The sequence below is a fragment of the Stomoxys calcitrans genome, chromosome 2, assembly GCF_963082655.1.
Source record: "Stomoxys calcitrans chromosome 2, idStoCalc2.1, whole genome shotgun sequence".
Taxonomy (NCBI): Eukaryota; Metazoa; Arthropoda; class Insecta; order Diptera; family Muscidae; genus Stomoxys; species Stomoxys calcitrans.
Window position 1 is genome coordinate 144207639 of NC_081553.1, and position 25889 is coordinate 144233527.

At 38.5% G+C, this 25889-nt stretch overlaps 2 protein-coding genes and 1 long non-coding RNA gene across 4 annotated transcripts in view; 2 read left to right on the forward strand and 1 right to left on the reverse strand.

Moving 5' to 3' along the window:
• Window positions 1-2529: 2529 nt before the first annotated feature.
• LOC131995084 (uncharacterized) lies at window positions 2530-3041 on the forward strand. Its single transcript, XR_009397133.1, has 2 exons — window positions 2530-2636; window positions 2767-3041. It is a non-coding gene; the product is annotated as an uncharacterized LOC131995084 (long non-coding RNA).
• A 1690-nt stretch (window positions 3042-4731) lies between these two features.
• Window positions 4732-24289, reverse strand: LOC106091378 (methionine adenosyltransferase 2 subunit beta). Of its 2 annotated transcripts, none has more exons than XM_013257878.2 (5): window positions 24143-24289; window positions 23843-24016; window positions 17567-17935; window positions 5463-5731; window positions 4732-5403 (listed from the first exon to the last, which is right to left on the reverse strand). In XM_013257878.2, exons 1-5 carry the CDS (start codon window positions 24174-24176, stop codon window positions 5134-5136), a joined length of 1116 nt encoding a protein of 371 aa, XP_013113332.1. In that variant the 5' UTR covers window positions 24177-24289; the 3' UTR covers window positions 4732-5133. The 2 variants fall into 2 exon arrangements, with proteins under 2 accessions (XP_013113332.1, XP_013113333.1); XM_013257879.2 differs by having other exon boundaries at window positions 23843-24074; window positions 24143-24231.
• Window positions 4845-25889, forward strand: part of LOC106091371 (uncharacterized) — a 40987-nt gene continuing 19942 nt past the window's right edge. The window contains exon 1 of the transcript XR_009397132.1: window positions 4845-4935. The gene's annotated coding sequence lies outside the window, so the exon portion shown is untranslated. The remainder of the gene's footprint in view (window positions 4936-25889) is intronic.

A 25889-nucleotide genomic window follows, 5' to 3' on the forward strand; every position in this document is an offset into this window, starting at 1 on the left:
GGCGAAAAACCACCGGTGAAAATTTATTTTTTTTCTGATGGTCTCGCCAGGATTCGAACCCAAGCGTTCAGCGTCATAGGCGGACATGCTAACCTCTGCGCTACGATGTCCTCCATGGCGCAGAGGTTAGCGAAATGTACTCAAATTAATATTATGACATATTTCTCTTTTTCCATCAAAATATTAAGGTTGCAAAAAAGAGAAGTTTTTGTTTGACTCATTTTACGAACAGTTTTAATAAAAATATCACAGACAACTTTTTGAAAAAATTATTTCTATTTTATTCTGTAGTCAGAGTAATCCGTAATTTTTTTTTCAATATAAGTTATAGTAGCATACATATAAGTTAGTATCATACATGTATTGCCTATACATACATGTAAAGATCCTATTACGCGATCAGACATGTCATATGTAATTTCAAAAATAGCAACTCTGAAAGTTGTAGACATCGTGTGATACGTACGAGAAATTTAATATAACAAATAGATGTTGGAATAAATATGCAACTGATTCGATTAAATCGAGCTGCTATTTCATCGAGTATACATGTACACATGTCTATAAAAAAGGTACAATACATAAGAGAATACATGCCGATAAGAGCGCGCTCTGTTCGTATTTTTAACTACATAAGAAAAGTCTTATGAATACAGAAAGTAACAGCTCATATGACATGCCTGAACATATAATTGCAGCTTTGAGCACGCAACACCTGTCTAAAATGGGTTAAACAAATCCACCGCTTCTCTAAAACTTCTTAATCAGCGAATATGTTTTTATTGTACTATGTTATTCTTAAGAAAGAGAGAAAATTAATGAACATAGATTCTATGATGATTTGATTTACAGAAAATCATAGCAATACACATTAACATTATTTTACTTTTTGGTGCTTGTGTGAGAAAAACTCGTTTTCTTCAACATACGTGTCCGATAATTTCGCAAAACTTTTTTTTTTGGTTTTAATTTTTTTTTGTGTTAGTTAAACAAAATATTGTCGTAAGGAAGAGTGAAATCGTTCCAAATATTTTTGGTTGTTAAATGTAATTCGCACTTAAACCATTGGTCGATAAGAAAATAATTTGTTCAGAAAATTCATTTTTTTAATGTTTAGTAGAATCAAATCAATTTCGCATGAAAAGAACAGGAAAGAAAAGAAGGATTAAATTTTGGCTTTCAAAGCAACTTCTTGATTCCCCATTTTACGTTTAGCTTCTTTCATCAACTTTTCTTTTACCAATTCCAAAATCGGATCCTTTTCGGGCCGCACTTATAATGCTGATCGAATAATATTGTAATCTTCAGTTAAACTTCCAAGAAAGAAGAATTGCGCGATGTGGTCCTCCATCGGTTGCCTCTCATTTATTTCTTTCTTTGATAGTTGCTGGAGGAGACTTACCCTACGGATTAGATTTTCATGCTGTGTTTTCAAAGCATCCCAACACTCTTTAGCAGTAGCAAACTTCCTTATGTGAATTTTCTAAGAGTCCTCGATTGAAAAACCAATGACCGCTCGAACTCAACATTCAGTTCAAACTTCATTTGTAATCAAACATAAATGTTCGTACTCGCTCGTTTCATTCAGTAACGAGGGATGATCAAACAAGCTATCTTGAAATGAATCAACTTGAATGAACTTTTTGTTTCCATTCGAGTTTACCCCATTTACATTTTTTAATGAATTTGGTGTCCCAAAAGTAAAGTTGTTAAATTTTTAGTTCATTTAATGAAATTAAATTTCGAATGTTAGAATTAAGCTATATACCATATGAAATTAAAGAATGTTTTTGTTTTCTAAATCTGTGTGAAGAGCAATTTATGTAGCTTGACTCCAATCAGACTTGTTCATTTGCACTTTGAACAAATCAAATCAAATACTACAAACAGAAAAATCATATCAAGCACGAGCTATTGAATTGAGCGTCCCGTTCAGCAGAATCATTCACAGGCTCCTAACCAAAACAAGCATGTGAATTGTTCGTTTGGAACCTAGTGCTTCAATAAGTTCGTTTTTGAATCACAACAGTTTCATTGCGTTTTGAGCGAGTTGAATAGACAGTTAAGAGAGAATTTTTCTTCATAAATGTAATGATCGGGATTCATAACCTGTCCATTAATATTATGAAAATTTGTATATTATTAATGAAAAAATCATAAATATTATGAAAATTCTTAATGAAAAAAAATGTATGAATATGATCGTTTATGAAAAATATTCTTATATTTATGAAACTTTGTTTTATACATGTAAAAAAAACTTTTCATATTATTAATAATCTTTATTATAAATATTATGCCATTCAAATATGTCCATGTAGATGTAAAATGAAAAATGTCATTTATGAAAATTTTATGGGGGAATTTTCCAAGTCAAGTTCAAGTAAACTACTTAATGTATACTTGGAAGAGGTTCAGCATTTTGCCACTATTTCTCGTTTGTTCATTTTTGCTCACATGCTTTCGTTGTGTGCAAAAGAAAGAATGAAAAAACACACACACGCATTTCTTCAAGCATGTTTTACATTGCAACAATGGGCAACATGCACAGTTAGGTCTCTGCGTCATTCATTCTACGTAAAATCTGGAAATTATTTGGTGTATTTAACTTTGCAGTGAAGTGAAAAGTGTAATAAGTAAGAACTGTCGACAGTATAGTGTTTTTTGCAAAAAAAAAAAAAAAGTTTTTCAACATGTAGTAAACATGAGGATACGCGATATTTCATTTGAATTCCATAATCTAACAACTCATCATTACATTTTTAGGATCATTACATAGGATTTTAGGACTATCGCCTGAACGAGGAATTGAAGTGTAAGAACTTAGCACATAATTTGCAAAGTGAAGCCATTGATAGACCATCATAATTTACACAGGTAACCGTGAAGCAATATTTTTTTTGTTCGTATACAGCGTCAGTTTTATGCACCGAAACGATTCAGACTTCCCAGAGTCTGGTAAAGAATCGCTACCTCCGTTCCACATGCAAGTGTGATGTTATGTATAAATTTTATCTCAATAAAGTTAACTAAAAATTTAAGCTTTTGGTTTTATTTTTCTTGTTTATAGATGTAATGAAAACATTTTATAAACAGTAGAACAGGGTTCCATGAATACAATTAATATTTAATTTTTCTAGTTTTTTGCTCGTTAGGGCGAAGATCATTAAATTTTACAATTTCTGTTTGTTTCTCTTTCGAGGTGAGCTCAATGATCGGAGATGCAAATGGAAAAGGAAAGCCAAAGATAGCAACACATACCTACCACTATGGGACGCGTTTCGTCTTTGGTTAGAAAACTTTTCAACCATATTAGGTGTGATGGCTTCAAGGGCCGTGTGTTGGTATGTTGTATTTGAACCGTACTAACAGCGATAACGCATCTATGATACAATTACCACATTAACCATACTCGACAACCCTGTCTATTAGCTGTACTTTTCCCAATGCATTTATTTTTGTGTATTGACAGACATTCTTTCTGTGACAAATTACACTTCTTCCATACAACACATTATTTTAAGCATCTGTTGGAAGTTGTATTGATGGCTTCGAACGCTAAGACAACGGCAATGGCTCTCGCTGTTGCTCCGTGTGCCCAGGTTCTAGTCCCTGCCGAGCTCCGCCGAATCTTTCATTTTTCAAGTTTTTTGCCGGTTAGGGCATATTATTAAAATTTGTTCTTAAATGTTATGAAAGATACTCATAATTTCGTTGAATTGAAATTTATGAAATGTGTGTCATAAATATTATGAAAAGTTCGATTGGGACGTATTTAAAATTTGTTTAATGAATGTTATGACAAAGTCATTAATATCATGAAAATTTTTTTTGCTGTGTGGTTTCACTTGCTCACAGATGATCAAGCATATACAATCATACTCGCTGCAGCTATCTGGTCCCTAGGTAGTGATTATGTCACGGCCTTAAAAAATTATTATATTGGGTTGAAATTTTGCACAGACCCCCAGTTCTTGAACGGGACCATAATAATACGATGGCATATAAACCGATATTCCGATTTTGGGAATTAGGCCCATAAAAGGCGCCTTTGTTACCCGATTTTGCTGAACTTTTAAATTGTCGTTTGTATTAGACCTCTCGATTTAGGCGCCTAATATTAACCAGATCCGGCCATATGAAATAAATGGACGCAAGACAATATTAATACAAGTTTAGCACATTTTAAACGTTTTTGCTTTTAATGTTTTCTGTGTTTTGCTCGACAATGCAAGTCGAAAAAAGAGGAAGTTAAAATCAAGAAAAATTTAATAAAACTGAATACTAACAGTTTAGGAGGTTGTGGAGGCCACCATAGTGCAGAGGTTAGCATATCCGCCTATGACGCTGACCGCCTGGCTTGGAATCCTGGCTGGACCATCAGAAAAAAATTCTCAGCGGTGGTTTTCCCCTCCTAATGCTGGCAACATTTGTGAGGTACTATGCCATGTAAACCTTCTCTCCAAAGGGGCACACCGTTCGGACTCTGCTATAAAAAGGAGGCCCCTAATTATTGAGCTTAAACTTGAATCGGACTGCACGGGCAAACTTGGTATGTGAGAAGTTTGCCCCTGTTCCTTAGTGGAATGTTCATGGGCAACATTTTCATAGTCACCGTTAAAGTAAATAGTTAATCAATTCGAACCATGCATTTAACAGCCTCAAGGGGTGAAAGGAAAAGTGAAACATAGTTCTCTATATAAACCTCCAAATCACTTATAAACAACGGAATATCTTTTCTATACAATGAATGATTTTAATTTAGTTTTCTATTTTTATTTATTTGGCACAAACATATGACAGATTACATTTTATTTTAGAACCAATTAACATACATACTATCAAATACTTTAGCCTTATATAAAATTAATCGTTTATAAGATAAAATCTTGTATTTTCATAAAAATCCATTGAAATATTTGTTAACACCAGATGGTAAGATTTCAGTGGTATAGAACTACGATAATACTATAAGTACACTTTAGAGAAAGATAAATGGAAAAGTAATAGAGCATAAGAACGCTTGATGAGTTTTCAGTTCAAGAATTGTATATCAATTAAAGTCATTTGTTGAGCGCAGTCTAAAGTTGCAGCACAGCGTATTGAAATCGTAAACGTTGCTTGTATCGAAAATTATAAAATCAACGATTTTGGAAATAACTTAAGTTCAACATAATCGTCTATTATTTCCTTAATGAGATCACATGTCACCTTAGGGTGTTTTAGTTCATAGCCGAACTCCTTTAGTTTTGAGTTATCTAAATTCAAATGTTTGTGATACAGTTGCTCTTCATCCAAGTAAGGTGTCAATGGCGTATTGCAGATGCCATCCTGTTGGCAAATCTCTGCCCAAGGGGCCATATGTTTATCATTGATTTCGCTAACAGTGTCCGACAGACTAAGCTAAAATTAAACGTTTAGTTCTGTTAATGTTTAAGCAGTTATATATGCGTTTTACTGACCTTTGTTAAATTTGACATTACAATACCAAAGTAATCAATATCTATAGAAAATATATCAGCCAGCATATCACTTATTGTACCCTGGGTGGATTCTGCATCATCCGTTATATTATATGTTTCTCGGTAAGCCTTTTCACTATTTGCCAATTTCCAAACCGCTCCACAAACATCGTAAACATGAACGGTAGCAAATCGCATGGCGTCATTCCATAACAGCTTCATAGTTTCATTTAAATGTTTGTAAATCGCAGCAATAATTATACGAGGCACTAAAATAAATATAATGCATAAATGTAACATAAGTTATTCATTCATTAAAAAAAATTTTTCTAAGCAAAAAAAAAAAAAACATGTAAAAGCGTGGAAGGTCTGCCAGGCCCGTGGATCGAAATTGTCACGTTCTTTGCCCGCTATCCCTTTATAGGCAAACAAAGGATAATGGATAAGAATTGTTATGCTATTTCAGCTATGTCAGATTATGAACTGATTCGGGCCATACTAGAGTTGGATGTTAGAGACCATAGTTGTTGTTGTTGTAGCAGTGTGTCATTCACTGAGGCGGCAGCCCTTGCCGATGAAGAACTCTATCGGGTCAATCCGGTACGTACAACCGGCTGCCATGCCATTGTGCAAAATTTCAACCAAATTGGATAAGAATTGCGCTCTATAGGGGTCAGGAAGTAAAATCGGTTCATATGGGAGCTATATCAGGTTATGGACCGATTCAGGCCATATTTGGCGCGTATGTTGGAGGTCATAAAAAAGTCACTGTGCAAAATTTCAGCGAAATAGAATAAGAATTACGCCGCCTAGAGGCTCAAGAAGTATAATAGGGTGATCGGTTCATAAGAGATCTATATTAGGACCGGACCGTATTTGACATGGTCCATTGGACACTGTGCAAAATTTCAGCCAAATCGGATAAAAATCAGAAGTATAATCAGGAGATCGGTTTATATGGGAGCTATATCTAAATATGGACCGATATGGCCCATTTACAATCTCAACACCTACACTAATAGAATGTAGTTGTGCAATATTTTAAGCATCTAGCTATACTCATTCGAAAGTTTGCTGTTTGTTCGGCTTAGTTCCTAAATGCACGAATTTCACCCACTTTATACTGCCAAGGTGTTACAGTTTCACAATTTTGATAGCTTTAGCCCAACCTGTAAAGAATTCTGTACCAATATGTACGAATTTAAAACAATCGTCTAGTCGCCTCATATATACCTGTAGCCAAATTTCAGAACTCAAGCTCAATCTGTAAAAAATGTACCAAATGTTACCAATTTTGGTATCAAAATATATGAATTGTGAATAGATCATTTAGTCACCCGTTATAAATTTCCTAGTTGTACCTCCATTACCTACATGCTAAATTTCAGAGCATTAGTTCAAACCGTCAAGAAATTACCAAATGTTGTCAATTTTGGTACTAAACGTACGTTAAAAAAATCTAGTCGACCGATATAAACTTTGAGATCTCTAGCTCAGTCCGTAAATAAAGTACCATTTTATACGTTTTGGTACAAATGTTCTAGTCACCCGGTACATACTGCCAAAATTTACATGTATCTTAGTCTGTAAAGAAGGTGTCATTTTGTTCGGTTTAATTTCAGAGCTCCAGTTCAATCCGGAAAGAAAGTACGAAATGGTAGCGAATACGGTACTAAACGTACGTTTCTCCCGTTTCCAGTATATTTTCCATATTTCTTCTCTTTACTCCCTTTATTTCGCAACAATAATCATTTAAACCAAATTTCGAAGTTCTAAAACTACCCGTTTGCCATATACACCGTTCAGCTATTTCGTACATTTTTTGGTACTTTAATGTCCAAAAACTCCCAATTTAGGTTTCCACAGTGTTCCTAAGTATCAATATTCAAAGCTCTTGCTCATTTCAGTACCATAGTACCGTATTAAAAGTAAACCAACACCGTGTGATACAAAAACAATACCGGATGGTATGGATGAAACATAAAATGATTAAAACCGTTTGGTCCTAGCCTTATTACAGAACTGGTATTGGTTTTAATGCCAATCTGTTATTGGTTTTAGCACCAGAACATTAGTACCAATCCGCTATTGATTATTCCACCCCCTAAAGGCTGGTACTTTATTCGTTTTTTGCGATATTTTTCACCGAATCCTTTTTTTAAACCAGAAAAACTTGCTGATTTCATTCGATAGGACATTCCCTCATTACTAGAGATGGACGATGGGTAAATACCCAAAAGGCATTTACCCAGTAAATTGGTACCCAGGTATTTACCTATTTAAAATTTTGCCGATATCTTGAGTATAAAAACATTTTTCAAACAATTTTTGATGATTTTGTATTCTTTGTATATAAACCTTATCTTCTGATCTCATAAAATCGGATTTTAGTTATATATCGGCTATATAGAGCGATCTCCAGACTTGAGGCAAGAGGTCTATTAAAACTCACTGTTTCAAATTTCATCAAAATCGGATGAAAAATGCTCCTTTTATGGGCTCAATACTCTATATCGGGAGATCAGTCTATATGGCAAATATGGTGCGATCTGGACGATATCCAACAAATTTTTTCGAATTCGGGTAATAAATGGATCTTTTATGGCATAATTTTCTGATTTATTTTGATTATTTATGTTAATAATTACAAAAAGGAATGTTACACCGCGTCCAACCTCAATTCTTTGTATTCAGCAAAGGATTTCATATGCATTGATACAGCATCGTTTTCCACACAAGAGACTACCATGTTTTTAATGTATTGGGTTGCCCAAAAAGTAATTGCGGATTTTTCATATAGTCGGCGTTGACAAATTTTTTCACAGCGTGTGACTCTGTAATTATATTCTTTCTTCTGTCAGTTATAAGCTGTGACTTTTAGCTTGCTTTAGAAAAAAAGTATATTTGATTAAAGTTCATTCTAAGTTTTATTAAAAATGCATTTACTTTCTTTTAAAAAATCCGCAATTACTTTTTGGGCAACCCAATAGAATGTCCTTAGTATTTGTACTATTTCCATTTTCACCTCCTTCGAGTATTTGAACAGGTTTTTACGCACTCAAATTGTATTACAACATTTTATTTATTTGTTTAACAAACATTTTATAATGGCGTTAATATTTTAAGTACAAAGCTCAACAACACTTCTGGCGCGGTGAACAAAATAATGCCAGGCGGTATTGGAAAAGTGCCGTAATTTTTCAATCAGTATACAATTTCTCCTTCCTACGGTACGATTTTTGGAAATTTTTGTCACCAAATCTTAGTTTTTCGAGATGCTTTTTAATTTCAGCCCAAAATCATAATTTTAGCCCTATCTGTTCGCGCTGGGCAAACATTCACCATTTCGTACGTTTTTTTAATTTTTTGTACCTTAACGTACGAATAACACTAAATCCCATCTTATCACGCGCCTACGACCCAAGACCAACATTCGTGGAAAATTTTATGGTTCTAGCTTAAGCCGTTTGAGCTGGGCAGTGATCAGTCAGTCAGTCAATCACGCGTCTCTTTTATATTTAGAGACAAGCATACTCCCGGTCCGCTTCAACCGCCACAACCAATATCAAGGGGCAACTGCATTTGAATTTTGAGAGCTCTAGCTCAATTTGTAAAGAAAGTGCCATTTTGTACGTTTAAGAGCCCTAATTTACGAACTTAAAAACTCTTCTAGTCGTCCGGTATATACTCTCAATGTGTAGGCGAATACAATCTATTTCTTACCTTTTTGCACATTTTGGTGTCAAAATTTTCGAATTGTGAATAGATCATTTAGTCACCCATCATATATTTCTTAGTTGTACCAAATGGTACCAATTTTAGTACCGAAAGTTACAAATTGTGAATGGATCATTTAGTTGCCCATCATATATTTCCCAATTGCACCTACATATCAAACATTAGACCTCTACCTCCAGTTATAAAAAAAGGTACGAAATGGTACCAATTTTGGTATCAAAATGTACGAATTTTGAAAAAAACCATTTAGTCACCCATCATATATTTGCTAATTGTAGGTACATGCCAAATTTTCGACCTCTAGCTGCATCTGTAAAGAAAGTACTTAATATACGAATCTCAAAAAACCTCTAGTTGCCCGATATATAGTGCCAAGGTGTAACTTAATCCGTAAAGTTACACCTTAGTCCGTAAAGAAAGTACCAATTTAATGCTTAAATGTACGAATTTCGAAAAAGTTCTCAGCCGCCCGATATATACTCTTACGGTGTACTTGTATCTTAAATTTCAGAGCTCTAGTTCAATCCTTGAAGAATATAACATTTTGTTCGTTTTAGTACTGAAAAAAAATAATTAAAAAAATCTTCTTCATTTCTACAATATTTTGAAAGCTCATTTTGTACGTTTGAGTACCTAAAATTACGAATTTCAAGAAATGTTTTCCAATTGGCCAGTATGTACTCTCATGCTGTACCGGTATCCCAAATTTCAGAGCTCTAGCTCGATCCATAAAGAAAGCACAATTTTACACATGTTATTGACTAAATGTATGAATTTCCAAAAAATCTCATAATCGCCCGATTTATACTCTAGGTATACCTGTATCCTGATTTTGAGAGCCGTAGCTCACTTTGTAAACAAAGTACCATTTTGTACTTTTTGTGCCTAAATGTAAGAAATTAAAAAACAATTTCTAGTTACCCGATATATATTGCCAAGGTGTCTCAATTTTGAGATCTGCAGGTCAATCGGTGAAGAAAGTACAATTTTTTACGTTTTGGTATATCAAGTTGGAGAGCTCAATCCGTAAAGAAAGTGTCATTTTGCAAATTTTGTACCTAAATGTACAAATTAAAAAAAAATCTCCTAGTTGCCCATTACATACTGTCAAGGTGTAACTGTATCCCAAACTTCCCACCTTTAGCTCCATCTGTACACAAATTTCTGAATGGTACCAATTTTGATACCAAAATTAAAGAATTGTGAATAGGCCATTTAGTCACCCATCATATATTTCGTACATGCCCAATTTTAGGCCTCTAGCTCCATCTGCAAAGATGGTACCAATTTTGGTATCACAATTTACGAATTATGAATAGATCATCTAGTCACCCATCATTTATTTCCAAGTTGTACCTACATGTCAAATTTCAGACCTCTAGCTCCATCTGCATATACCACATCTGCAATACAACAATGAAGGAATTGCGAAAAATCATTAAGTCACCCATCATATATTTCCTTTTTGTATCTAAATGCCAAATTTCAGACCTCCATCTACGTTAGGTTAAAAAGACGGAACGGATATTAATACGCCCCATGTCACTATGGACGTACACCTAAGCCAGTAACCGGTTTGTTGTGCGCTTTAAAAACTAAAAAGTTACCTCGAAAAAGAAAATTTTAAGTTAGGAATTCCGTGCTACTTACAAAATCCTTAATTGTTTTCCATACCACTCCCCTAAGTTGGTTCATGTCTAGTATTGTGTCTTCATCTAAGTACCGGTATATTTTAGCCGCGAAAGCCGGGCAATGGCATAGAAAATGCTCCAAAGACTCATCATCTTCCCCACATGCCCTACACATGCTATCACTTGCCGCACCGATTTTGCATAAAGTAGGTCCGTTATGATACCAAGAGCTATACTGACCTCCTTCTTACTTCCTTCTGGATCAGGATTTTTGATGTCCTACCGACCGTTTCGCTGTTCCACGCCCTTAACTCGGACTTCGTTGAAACGAAAGGTTCGGGTTAACCAAGTTTATTGACGACAGACCTCTGGCCTTCACCGCCAAATCGTCTGCCCTTTTATTCATCCTTACTCCGTTATGGCGCGGCACCCAAACGATGTGGATTGTGCCATTATCAGAGAAGGCGTTAATCTCCTTCTTACACTGCATGACTGTGACCTTACCGTTCTGGTTTTCCGTCAGTCGAAAACTGTGCCACTGGCAGCAGTGCTTCGCAGTGCACTCGACCTCAAGTAACGTTTAAGGTATCCGATCTGAAACCTCTTCCCTTCCTTCCAGGTTGCCTATCGTCGCCCCGATTATTCCGCGATGGTATGAGCTGCTCCCATCCTCAATCCATTCTCCCATTGCCTTAAGTCTCATAGCCGTAGTGGCTGCCTCACACTTAATCTGTATGTCAATGTCCACCTTCGTCTTCTTCTTGTAAACATTGAGAACCCTGGGTCTAGCCCAGTCATATGCCATATACAAGGCCTCGGGCCTTCTGCATAGCTGGTTCAGATCCTTTCCCCTGAGAAGTATTATAACATCGTCTGCATAGCAGACGGGTTCAAATCAATCCCATGGCAGCCGGTTGTACGTACCGGATTGACCCGATGGAATCTTCATCGGCAAGGGCTGCCGCCTCAGTGTACGTGTTCGTCTTTTTTCGTCATGGGAGAGGCACATCCCGGAGTGCCTTCTCCGTATGCTTTTGGTCCGTGCCGGGATTGAAAAGAACCCCGGACCCTGGTTCTGTTCCGTTTGCCAGAACCGCCTTCATCATCGGTCAGTGTCGGTGAGGTGTAACAGGTGCTTGGAGTGGGTACATTTCCGTTCTTGCTCTGGCCTAACTTCGCTACGGGAGTATAGTCATACTGGCTATGTCGCTAGGTGCTGTGCGAACTCAGCCAGCAGTGGGTCACAAGCGTCGCCGTCGTCGCCTTCGGCGTCCTCGTCGTCGGACTATGTGACCCCCCCGACTTCTCCCGTACGGCAATTTATGCAAAGACAGCACCCTAGCCCTACTATTGCCAGGCCAGTGTCGGGAAATGTATCGTTCCTGCAGTTAAACTGCAATGGACTGCGAGGCAAGATTGATGAGATTGTGGATTTTATGAGTCGGAAGAGCATATCGGTCGCAGCGATCCAGGAGACAAAGCTGACTAACACCTGCAGCTTGCACAGTTGTCACGGCTACAATGTGCTACGTAAGGATCGCTCAAGGAATGGAGGTGGGGGATTGGCCTTCGTTATACACCATTCCGTGCAGTATAGACCTATCTCGCCTGCGCTTGACGCTAGTGACCCATACATGGAATGTATGGGGGTAGCAGTCAAGTCTGGTACTGCCGAGATAGAGATATACAACGTGTATATACCGCCGGTTGGCAGCTGTGTCCCGATTAATGGCCAGGCCTACAGCCCCGACATAAGTGGGTTGCTATCTGGCCATAGTCGTCTGGTTCTGGGGGATTTCAATGCACATCACTCGTCATGGCATTCTCCCCTAGGCAACGACCAGCGTGGCATAGCTTTGGCAGAGCAGATAGATAGCTCCACGTTTTGCACGGTGAATGAGGATGCCCCCACTAGGATTACGAGGAGGTGCAGCAGCTCGCCAGACATCTCAATCGCATCCCCTGATCTCCTGAGTGACGTATCCTGGCAAGCCGTCATCTCTTTGGGGTCAGACCACCTCCCCATAATCCTCACCATCGACCGACCACCCGACTTCATAACCTCTGAGCGCCGAACGTTCATCAACTATAAGAAGGCCAATTGGACTGGCTTCAGAGAGTATACCAATCGCCGCTTCAATGAACTGCCACCCCCCTCTGATGTGCTTGTGGCCGAGAGGAAATTCCGAGACATCATCAACGCAGCAGCCGCTCGCTTTATTCCAGCCGGTCGAATACCGCAAGTGCGACCCAATTTCCCGGCGCAAGCAGTGGTACTCGCAGACGAGCGTGATGGGATTCGTGCTATGGACCCCGCTAACCCCAGAATCAGCGAGCTGAATCTGGAAATAAACAGGGTAGTCAACGAACATAAGCGGAATTTGTGGCTGGAACACTTGGAGCAATGTAACTTAGGCACCGGTGCAGGCAAATTGTGGGCCACTGTTAAGTCTCTCTCGAACCCCGGTAGACGGGACGACAGGACCTCAGTCACTTTTGGCGAGTTAACCGTGACTGATCCGAAGAGATGCGCCAGGTTGTTCAACCGTCAATTTATCGTGCATCCCGAGAGAGACAGGGCAAGGAGGAGAGCCATTCGCCGTATTCGTGGTCTCCGAGCCGATGAACAGCCATCACAATTTACCGTGGGCGAAGTTACGAATGTCATCCGTGGCGCCAAATCTTCCAAGGCGTTGGGCCCCGACGGAATCTCTACATTGATGCTGAAGAATCTGGATTTACCTGGAGTTGAGTACCTTACCACTGTCCTTAACCTGTCATTGAACACTCTTATAGTTCCCGATGTCTGGAAAATGGGCAGAGTGATCCCGCTACTGAAGCCTGGTAAAGACCCGAGTTTGGGGGAGTCGTACAGACCGATCTCCCTTCTCTCACCAGTGGCTAAGACGCTTGAGGCATTACTCCTCCCGAGCCTCGTAGGAGAATTTCCATTCGCCGAGCATCAACACGGATTTCGGAGACTGCACAGCACAACAACAGCTTTGCATGCCATCACCACACACATTTGCCGTGGCTTCAATCAACCCAGGCCATGTGATAGGACGGTCCTCGTGGCATTGGACCTATCGAAGGCATTCGACACGGTCAGCCATGCCAAATTATTTGAGGACATCGCCAACACGTCCCTCCAGCCAGGCCTTAAACGTTGGGTCGCGAATTATCTGTGTGGCCGCCAGTCATTTGTGGAATTTAGGGATAAGAAGTCAAAACACCGTAGAGTGAAACAGGGAGTTCCCCAAGGCGGGGTGATATCTCCGGCTCTGTTTAACCTCTACCTTTCCTCCATCCCACCTCCTCCAGACGGCATAGAGATCGTATCATATGCGGACGACTGTACGATCTTGGCATCAGGCCCCCCACCCATTGATGACATCTGCGATAGGTTGAACGTCTACCTCAACGAGCTTGCCTCATATTTCGCTGCAAGAAATCTGAAGATATCCGCCACCAAATCTTCAGCCACACTGTTCACTACAAATACGCGTGAGGTGAATTCTGAGCTGACTGTGATGGTCGATGGAGAATTGATTCCGACCATCAAGTGTCCCAAAATACTTGGCGTCACATTTGACAGCTCCTACACTTTCTCCCCACATGCCACAGCAATCTGCAATAAAGTCAAAAGTAGAAACAAGGTCCTCAAGTCACTCGCTGGCAGCACTTGGGGTGCAGACAAAGAAACCTTGTTGACCACGTACAAAGCAATTGGCCGGTCTGTGTTAAGTTATGCAGCGCCAGTGTGGTCACGTCAGCTTTGTGACACGCAGTGGAATAATATTCAGATCTGTCAGAATGCCGCCCTCCGAACTGCGACGGGCTGCCTCCTTAGTTCTCATGTGGACCACCTCCACCAGGAGACAAAGATCCTACCAGTGCGAAGACATAACTACATGCTGTCTAAGCAATACCTTTTGGGCTGTTATCGCAGAAATCATCCAAATCATCATCTTGTGGATAGATACCCACCGCCCAGAAGCCTTAAGGTAGATCTACATGATCTAGAGCGTGAGGTCCAGCGCTACAAGAGAGAACCTCTAGATCAAGCGGCATATCAAGCGGGTCTGAACAACATTCATGCAGACACGGTAGCAGACGCGTTAACTGGCTACCGGGTGAATGTAGTCCTTGGAGTACGACCGCCACCCATTGCACCCGAAGAAATCGACCTCCCCCGGCAAACCAGAGTGATTCTGGCTCAATTACGTTCCGGCAGATGCAGCCGCCTCAATTCCCACAGAGCTAGGATTGATGCCGACGTGCAAGATGTATGTCCCGACTGTAACCAGGGACCGCACGATACACGTCACCTGTTTAACTGCCCGGCCAGACCCACTCGACTCAGACCCAGATCCCTGTGGACGCACCCCATCTTAGTCGCGGAGTTCCTGGGTCTTGACACTCAACAGAATCAAGCAGACGAAAGATAGTACACAATAAACTGCTACAACAACAACAACAACAACAACGGGTTCAAATCCCACCTCAATCAGCATCCGTAATAGGTTATTTGTGGTGGTCACCCACTTTATCCCTTTTATGTTTTATCCAGTCTCTAAGGACCCAGTCCACCCGGTTTTGGTCTAAGGATTGGATCGGTCCGCACATTGTAAAAAGCATCCCTCGATGTCAATGCAAACCGCCAATGTGTACTTCTTGGCATCGAAGGATTCTTCTATTTTATGCGCAACCTAGTGCAGGGCAGTCTCTAGGCCTGTGGTGTCGCATAACTTGCCTTGCCACTGATTCTTGCCAAGATTCCGGTGTCTCCGTGAGTCCCATCGTATCTTGTGGAAAATGCGTTTCTATCAAAAGCCTCAACATGTCCTCCGTTGTCTCTGCTCTCACTCCCATGTCATCTTCTAACGTTTCAGTTTGGACATGGGTTTTTGAGAGAAACTTTTTCATCTTGGCGAAGTCATTATCGCTATCGACCTGTTCGCAGAAAAGATTCCAGGAGGCACGTTTTGCCGCTCTGGTAATCTCATTGTATTCCTTGAGCCTTATGTAGTATATATCCCAGTAAACTTCCGCATTTTTACGACGAGCTCAGTTATCAAAAGCCTCAACATGTCCTCCGTTGTCTCTGCTCTTACTCCCATGTCATCTTCTAGTTTCAGTTTGGACATGGGTTTTTGAGAGAAACTTTTTCATCTTGGCGGATTCATTATCGCTATTGACCTGTTCGCAGAAAAGCTTCCATGAGGCACGTTTGCCGCTCTGGTAATCTTGTTGTATTTCTTGAGCCGTGTGTAATACACATCCCAATATACTTCCGCATTTTTACGTAGAGCTCAGTTATAAAGTTTGCGGACCTCTATCCCAATGTTTCGAATCTCCCCGGTCATGCAGGGTTTTTCTTAGGCTGATTTCCTTTCACGTAGAGGACAACTATCTTCGAAAGACTCCACTAGTGCAGTCGTAATCCTTTTGACATTGTCGTCAATGTATTCTTTGTTTGAACAATCTAAATTATCTTGTCCAAGTCTTCTTCTGGGTAGCCTTCTTGGAGTGAAGGCGTTGGAATGCTCTGTACTATTCTCTTAAGCCGGGTCGGCGATGCTTCAGGGAGAATGTCGACAACTCTAATAGCTGCCAGTGGCTTTTGATCTCTTTTGAATATTTACTTAAAGGAATCCTTGGCTTCTTCGTTTGAATGTGTCGGAAATTCTATATTTCCTGGATTTTTCGCCAAGATTGCTATATTCCTTAGGTGGAGCTCCTGCTGTTGTAACTTTCAAAGTAACTTTAATTTTGTATGCGCTATTCAGCCATGTCCCATATTTTGTTTACAATTTTTGAGCAGAATAATTCCAAGACTTAGTTTTTTTTTCGAATACTTCAAAAAAAATTCCACTTTATCCAATTCAGTTCAAATTTCTCCTTTTGATTGGCTTTATAAAAATGTGAAAAGTAAGAATAATACAACAGGTTCAGAGAACATGTTGTCTTGACATAGGCGGAGCGATGAGGACCACGCCCTCTAGGGCACTGGGGACTATTCTGGATATCCGACCCATAGACATACAGATTAAGCGCGAGTCAACCACTTCGGCTATGAGAGTTAAAGCGATGGGAAAATGGATTGAGGATAGGACTAGCTCATACCATCGCCGTATAATCGAGGTGACGATAGGCAACCTAGAGGAATGGAAGAGGTTTCCGATCAGATGCCTGAGACGACACTTGAGGTCGACTGTGAGGCACTGCTGCCAGCAGCACAATCTTGGATTGACGGAACCCTAGTATTGCTATCTGGTGTGTTGCCCACCAAACGTGGATTGGTTCAAGCCGAAAAGGGCTTTTAAGATCTTAAGGGCACCGCACACCATCGGCTTGGACTCAGTCATGCAGTTTATAGCTTTATCAGAGGCATGTAAGGTTTCACATCGACACTAAAGTATATATACATATGTATATACTGCCCCACGGAAGTTGTGAATGTGATATGTTGACCAAACATCTGTCTGCAATCAAAATAACAAATTTAAAGAGCAATCTGGAATACAATTTGAGGAAGTGTGTTTGAATTGAACATTACCACTTTAGTTTATAAACAATTATTTCTAACAATTGTTCTTTACATTCATAATTTTTCAATTCGTATAAAATATATTTCATTCTCTATTAATAGATCATTGGAAATAGTATTCTAAATATAGCTTTAAAAGCATACTCTTATAGTAATAATGGTAACAATTCTTATAAAATACTTACTTAAATAACGTTTGTCCCCAAAACCATAAACAATTGGCAAGCGCACTATGGTGAAACTGAAGTTTTCCAATGACTGCAGTTCCTTTTCAACCTTAAGCTTTTGTTTCGCCACTGCTGTCCAAGGATCTGTTTTGCAATTCTCTTTTAAAGGAATTTTTTCCGAGCTGTTAACACATCCAGAGCTTAACTCAATATAACGCTTGGCTTTAATGTTCAATGCTTCAGTTATGCAATTCATGCTCAACTTTAATATGCCTTCTTTGTACACTGCGTCGGTTTGATTTGGCCGAGTTTCTGCAGCGCAGTTAATAACTATATCCCATGTTCTGCCGGTAGTTGAATGAGGCGCAAATGCATTTTTGCAGGAGCCTTTATTTAGGTTGACAAAATAAAATAAAAATTATAAGAAAAAAGAAAATATTCAAAAAGATGAATATACTACATAAGCCTTTTTGAACTCCATGGCTTATACAATAAGTTACGTTCTATATGTTGAGTAGAATAAAACATGGATTCACTTTCAGCCCTTTTCTGTTTTCATGCCTATTTTGGTATTCTCAAACAGAAATTAAATATCCAAGTAAAAAGGTTACATATCCGATACAATTAAATATGTACACCCGAGTAAACAAAAATGATTGATATAATTAATTATAGTGCCAAATAAAATTGGATATAACTAGATCAATTTAGACCTCTCATATCTAAATATATCTGTGGTGCCCTATACAAATATATGAGGTCTTCGACATAATCCTATCTGGCACTAGATCTAATTATATCTGCCATATATCCGAAAAGATATGGCCTATATAAATATATAAGGTCTTCGACATAATCCCATCTGGCACTATATTTAATTATATCTGCTATATATCCCTATATATCCGAATAGATATGGCCTCACATATATATATATATATATATATTATGCACTGAATTTCTGCCAATTTCTACAAATCTTATACATAAAAATCAATTTATGTTTGTTTGTTGCTTTGTCTGTTCCGTATGGATTCAAAAATGGCTTAACCAACTTTCTTGAAATTTTCTTAGATGGCGCATAATGATGCCGTGATGAAAATAGGGTACTAAATTTTTTGATATCTGAATGGGGGAAACGCCATATATCCCTATATATCCGAATAGATATGGTATATATATTTTGAACTGAATTTCTGCCAATTTCTACAAATCTTATATATAAAAATCAATTTGTGTTTGTTTGTTGGTTTGTCTGTTCCGCATGGACTCAAAAATGGCTTAACCGACTTTCTTGAAATTTTCTTAGATGGCGCATAATGATGCCGTGATGAAAAGGGTACTACATTTTTTGATATTTGAATGGGGGAAACGCCAGATCTCGGAGATGAGTGGTGCGATTAAAGCGAAATTTGGTCTGCCCTCTTATAGTAGCCTAAAAACGTATCCGATATCCAATTGTGGGGCCGAGTATTTAGGGGACCACCCCCAGCCCCCAAAGCTACCCTAAATCGGACATATTTATAAACCATAGCAATATGTGGCTCAAAAGAAAGGTATTTGAGAGTAGAGCACGAATCCGATATCAACATTCGGGAAAAGTGTTTATGGGGCCACCCCACCCCCATCTTTTTATAAATTCTAAAAAGTCGCTCGGAGGGTTTAGAGTTATTTATGTTTAGATGTACCTATAATTAAAATACTTTATTTGAGACTGATATTCTCATGGAGATTTTGGGAGTGGGAAGGCTCCCTGGGTATTGGTTGGTTGATAGAGTGTAGTGTGGACTCCCAGAAACCTGGTACCGAAAGTGTGTATCTATTCCAACCAGTGACATGAAAATATATATCAGATACGTGTTGTACTCTAAAATACCTTTTATTTGAGCCTCATACTGCAATAGTCAGCAAATACGTCCCATCTAAATTTTGTTGTTTTTAATTAAACTTTTATTTTTCCAGTAGGGTTTATAATTTGAGCGCTTAAAGGTAAACACATGCAATTAGTCTATATTTAGGACAAACAGCATCTTCTTTTGCCAATACTCCTTATTTTTTCTGCTTACTCTTGAAAAGTAGTTATGAATTTGAGTTTCTTCTTATTCTTTGTGTTGCGTTGCCCATAAAAGTAGCCGTTTATATCCGATTTCGATGAAATTTGGGACACTGTGTTTTGGTAGACCCCCACACCTTTTTGTTGTGTGGTCACGATCGGACCATATTTGGATATAGCATACAAGGAGTGTTTTTATTCGATTTCGATGAAATTCGAAACAAAGGGGTTTACTAGACCTCGGGTACTTTATGGGCAACATCTGCTGTTCCCATTGAATCTCATAATGAATTTTTTAGCAAAAAGTGTCCATGGGAAAGAAAAACTTTGGACGAGAAACAATGAACTACCTTAAATTGGCGCAATGTGCAGATATAATTAAAAATATTTTAAATATTTTACATTCTGTAACCATATTACATTTAGAAAATAAAACTCTCATATATCACATATTACCAATTGTTAACACCAACAATCACATATTGATCAAATTTTAAAAAATGACAAAATATCTCACATTTCTAGGATTGGAAACTTTGTTAGTAAAACGTATAATTCTTTAGGATAATTATTATTTGCTATATAATTAAAAATAAAATATAAGTTTTTCTACGTTAAAACACTGAAAGAACAAAATTCAGTCATTTGTAGCGCAAGATATACAAATATATAGCCCAAGATATAATTATATATAATGCCAGTTTTTATTATATCCAAGGCCAGATATAGTTAAGTATTGGATATCTCTTTAGATATAATTATATATAGCAGATATAATTATATCTGATCCCATATCCAATTATATCTACTACCAGATATAATTATATATAGCATCAGATATAATTGTATATGTTGTGGTTGTTGTTGTAACCACATTTTCATTTGGAGGTGGCGATCCTCGTCGAGCCTCTTTAGGTGAGTAAGCTCGTTCCGGTCCATAGGACCGATCGCCGAGGAAACAGGTTGGCCGTTGGTTATTTAAAGGCGTCAATAACCCGCCTTGTCATGTCGAGCATCATAGGCACTAAGTATTTGTGCAAGAGCCGGTGGCGCCCGGCCTCTCACTGAGACTCTTCGCTCAATACCGCTGATTGTCTGCGACTGCCGTTGCAGCTACTCTGTATGGAGCATTCCACTCTCCGCAACCTGTGGACGCGCTCGGTAGCTGGCAGCTAAGATTCTCGTGACAACAACGAACACCTCATATATCGGACATCAATGTTCCAGCCCGTATGGCAGATCCATTTGGATCTAATTATATCCAACTATATCTATTGGGTTGCCCAAAAAGTAATTGCGGATTTTTCATATAGTCGGCGTTGACAAATTTTTCCACAGCTTGTGACTCTGTAATTGCTTTTTTTCTTCTGTCAGTTCTCAGCTGTTACTTTTATTAGCTTGCTTTAGAAAAAAAGTGTAAAAAAGTATATTTGATTATAGTTCATTCTAAGCTTTATTAAAAATGCATTTATTTTCTTTTAAAAAAATTGTTTACTCGGGCTGTTATTTAATGGAATGGTCGTGGGCAAATTTTTAATTGCAAAAGTAAATATGCATATATTTTGATTTTTACTTTGAATTTTTATAGAATAATATGTATTCCTCATGCATTGTTTTTGAATTATGTCAGTTTTTGCGCACAATTTAGTGTTACTGTTCTAAATTGCTTATTTTATAAGCGGGTTTTTGCTAAAATCGCAATTCAAATAGAAATGCAAACGTTGCTCAGAAAGGACCTCAACATTTAATTTATGGATATAGGTCAGCAATTGATGAACTTTGTACATCATACTGTTGTCACCATAAAATAATTGCAGACCTTTATAAAAGCCATAAAAATTATTTTTTAACCTATTCGCCTTTTTTGTTTATCTGAGAGAGCATGTGCAGACCTAATATAGAGTGGGAGCAATCATTTCGGTTGAGTGGTATACCATTAACTTATACATTTGCGTTCAAACTAATAGGAATACTACCACCTCATATTTTTACAAGACAAATATGTTGGTATATCAACATCCAAATTAAGTGATATTCTGAGACTCTCCGCTGGATACCGCTGATTGTTCGCAATGCAGTTGCAGCTACTTCCTATGGAGCACTCCACTTTTCGCAACCTGTGAACTCTCGCCCGGTAGCTCGAAGCTACGCTTTTCGTCATAACGATGAACACCACACAGATCGGAACTCAAAGTTCCAGCCTGTGTGGTTCTCATAGTTAGCCATGTAGTTAGCGATAGGTTGAACGTCTAACTCAACGAACGAACTTGCCTCATATTTTGCTGCAAGATATCTGCCACCAAATCTTCAGCCGCATTGTTCCCTACAAATACGCCTGAGGTGAATGCCGAGCTGACTGTGATGGTCAATGGAGAAATGATTCAGACCATCAAGTGTCCCAAAATACTTGGCGTCACATTTAACAACTCTTACACATTCTCCCCACATGTCACAGCAATTTGCGATAAAGTCAAAAGTAGAAATAAGGTCCTCAAGTCACTTGTCAGCAGCACTGAGATGCTGATAAAGACACCTTGTTGACCTCGCATAAAGCAATTGGCGAGTCTGTGGTAAGTTATGAAGCGCCAGTGTGGCCTCGTTAACTCTGTGACATGCAGTGGAATAATATTCAGATGTCAGAATGGCGCCCTTCGAACTTCGACGGACTGCCTTCTCAGTTCTCATGTGGACCACCTCCATCAGCAGATAGGTATCCACCGCCCAGAACCCAGACACGGTAGGTTAGGTTAGGTTGAAAAGAGGGTGCAGATATTAATCCGCCCCATGCCACTATGGACATACACTTTAGCCAGTAATTGGCTTGTTGTGCGCTCTAAAAACTAAAAAGTAACCTCTAAAAAGAAAATTTTAAGTTAGGAATTCCGTGCTACTTACAAAATCCTTTATTTTTTTCAATGCCACTCCCCTAAGTTGGTTCATGTCTGATATAGTGTCTCCACCTAAGTACAGGTATCTGTTGGACGCAAAAGCCGGGCAATGACAAAGGAAATGCTCCAACGTCTCTTCTTCTTCCCCCCATGCCCTAAACATCCTATCACTTGTCGCACCGATTTTACATAAGTGAGCTCGTAGTCCTATGTGTCCCGATGTCGATTGTGACCAGGGACCACAAGACACACATCACGTGTTTAAATGCCAAGCAAGACCCACTCGACTCAGACCCAGATCCCTCTGGATTCACCCCATCTTAGTCGCAGAGTTCCTATGGCCGACCGTGTCGAATGCCTTCGATAGTTCCAATACCACGAGGACCGTCCTATCACATGGCCCGGGCTGATTGAAGGCAAACAAAGCAGTTGTTGTACTATGCTGCCTTCGAAATCCATGCTGATGTACGGCGAATGGAAATTCTCCTACGAGATAAATCCATATTCTTTAGCATCCGTCGTGACATCCGTAAATTCGACCACGGTAAATTGTGATGGATGTTCATCAGCTCGGAGACCATGGATACGGCGAATGGCTCTCCTCATTGCCCGGTCACTCTCGGGACGCACAATAAATTGACGGTTGAACAACCTGGCGCATCTCTTCGGATCAGTCAACGTTACGCCACCAAGTGACTGATTGTGATTTCGATAGGCAGATGGACCAACACGACTAGATCAATTTAGAATGTCAAGACGATCAAGAACATATCAATATTTCGAGGTGCAACAAAAGGAATGACTTGATTAGAGTAGTGGTGGGTATAACAATTAACTGTATCAAAATATTTAGATCCAAATTTTTATCAAAACGAGTGAAGACGTTGTTTTTGTTTTTCTGGATATAGTCTAAACCACTTATTAAAAAAAGTGATATGTATTGAACAAATTTGGTTCAAAATACACAATTAAAAAATAATTTAAATCAAATATTGTACCTTTCTTTACTTATTTCAATTTGTTTGTACTGTCTTTTTTAATTGCAATTTTTTCGTTTAATTAAAACAAAAAAGGCTTTGACCCTTTTCTGAAAAATATCCTTTATTGACCTTTTTTAAGAGTACTATTTTTTGGCCTTTGGTCAGGATTAGTCAGGAACCCAAGTGAAGGCTGGCGAGCTAATCTCTGCGCTAAGATGATTTCCTCGGTATGTTACAAATGAATAGATCCTCATCCCACTATGGTGGGTATAAAAATTAACGACTTTATATGGTTGGTACTGAAATCGCCTTGTCGTTACAAAAATAATTACACGCACTAATATTGTATCATTGCACTCCGTATCATACTTACTTGCATTTATCAAATTCGCACTACAGAATTCGACTTTTGGATTGTCAAAAGCTTTGGATTGTTTCTCATTCAACCACGCCATTTGCGGAGGGGTTTTATCAACTACACGTACTTCTCGGGATAAATCATTGTCAACCAAATATACCAGCAAATTACGTCCGATAAAACCACAGCCTAAAAAAATGTATGATTAATAATTCCGTGCAAGAATGACTAGTCCTGAGCTAACACCCTAATTTAAAAAAAAAAAAAAAACTATACAAATTCAAGCGTTTTACGACGCCAGCACAGAAAACGTACCGCCCAATATCAGCACAGTAGGTTTTTCCGACATTTTCTCTAAAATAAATTTTTGTAAAATACTTTCTTATTTTAGCAACAAGCTCAGTTGTGCCTTTGTGTTTACTGCTTACTGCTTTAACTCAGACAATCTAGCCCTTTAAAAGTATGTTTATTGGAGTCGTCTTCTTATTGATTACTCGCGAACACAGTTATCGGTAACCGTATAACACATTAACCGTCTAAAGGCGCGTTTACATGACATGTAGATGCCTTGGTGTCACATGGCGAAACAATTAACAACCACAAATCATATGGTGCAATCCTCCATGTTGTAATCAAGTTGAACGAAACACACATAAAGAAATTTGTATGAATGTGCGTACAAGAGCAGAGAATATGCGGGAATGAAGATATCAACAAAGAGAATGCAAACTTAATACCATCAAACCTGGCCGACTGTTAGCAGCTGTTTGCGTGAGACCACCTTATTAAATACGCCTTGTCTTGTGACTTGTCACTTTTTGTATGAACATGTAATTGCAAAAGTTGGTTAAAATTTTCAATTTACATACGATTCATCATTTTTGCAATAACACCAGTATGTTATTTTTTTGATTGATTGACTTTTGTTTTGCATAAAAATTTTAAAAGTTGTGAGAAAGCTGGTTATATCAAATATTTGTGAAAACAATTTAATTTGGGGTTACTTTCGTTAGATTGACAACAAAAACACCTGATTTTTTTATGACAACAAAGAGAATGCAAACAAAAATCTGTCAAATTAATAGCGTCAAACCTGGCCGACTGTTAGCAGCTGTTCGCGTGTGACCAACTTTATAAATACGCCTTGCCTTGTGATTTGTCACTTTTTGTATTCACATGTAATTGAAAATGTCTGTCAAAATTGTCAATTTACATAATCTTACGTTTTTACTGCAGACCTTTTACTTCCAATTAAAACGCAATTCGTTTACAATTTACTTCACAATGATTTATTGATCTACTTATTTGCTTTACAACTTTCTAATTGTTGTTTGCTGATACGTTTTTAATACGAGCTTTCAGATAAGACTGACACGTGTTGCGTTATATACCTCTTGCTGGTCACATCGATGTTCCGAGAATACCCAATCTGATAACTTCGCGATAGATCCTCTCTTGATCTCTGCTAAAGCTGGCCAGCATTGACAAGGACAAACAATAATACATAACATGATACTTGACAGGCAAACACATGCATCTACATCCAAGGCGGATTTTATAAGGTGGTCTCACGCGAACAGCTGTTAACAGTCGGCCAGGTTGACGATATTAAGTTGTCAGATTTTTATTTGCATTTTCTTTGTTGTTATTCTCTGCTCATTTACACACACGTATACACACACGCACACAAATTTCTTTGTGTGTGTTGGCAAAACGTCGATCAGCTTGATGCCAAAAAGGGGGCATTGCACCATATGATCTGTGGTTCTTGTTCAAATGAGACCACCGTTAATTGTTTCGCCATAACTTTTAGAGAGGTGCAACCAAACAAAAGAAACACAACAGATATTATTACGAGTTCAATTCGCCATAACTTGTTTTTTCAGAGCACAACCATAGTTGCTATGCAACAACTCATTTTCTTATGCAAAATAAACGCGATCTTCAAACTTCTATTTGTAACTGGGTGTTTGTTGGTGTTAGTGATGTTGCTCACATGTACTCTGGTTGGAAAAAAATAAAGTGTTTGTGAATACATAAATAAGAAAGTATTTTTTAAATA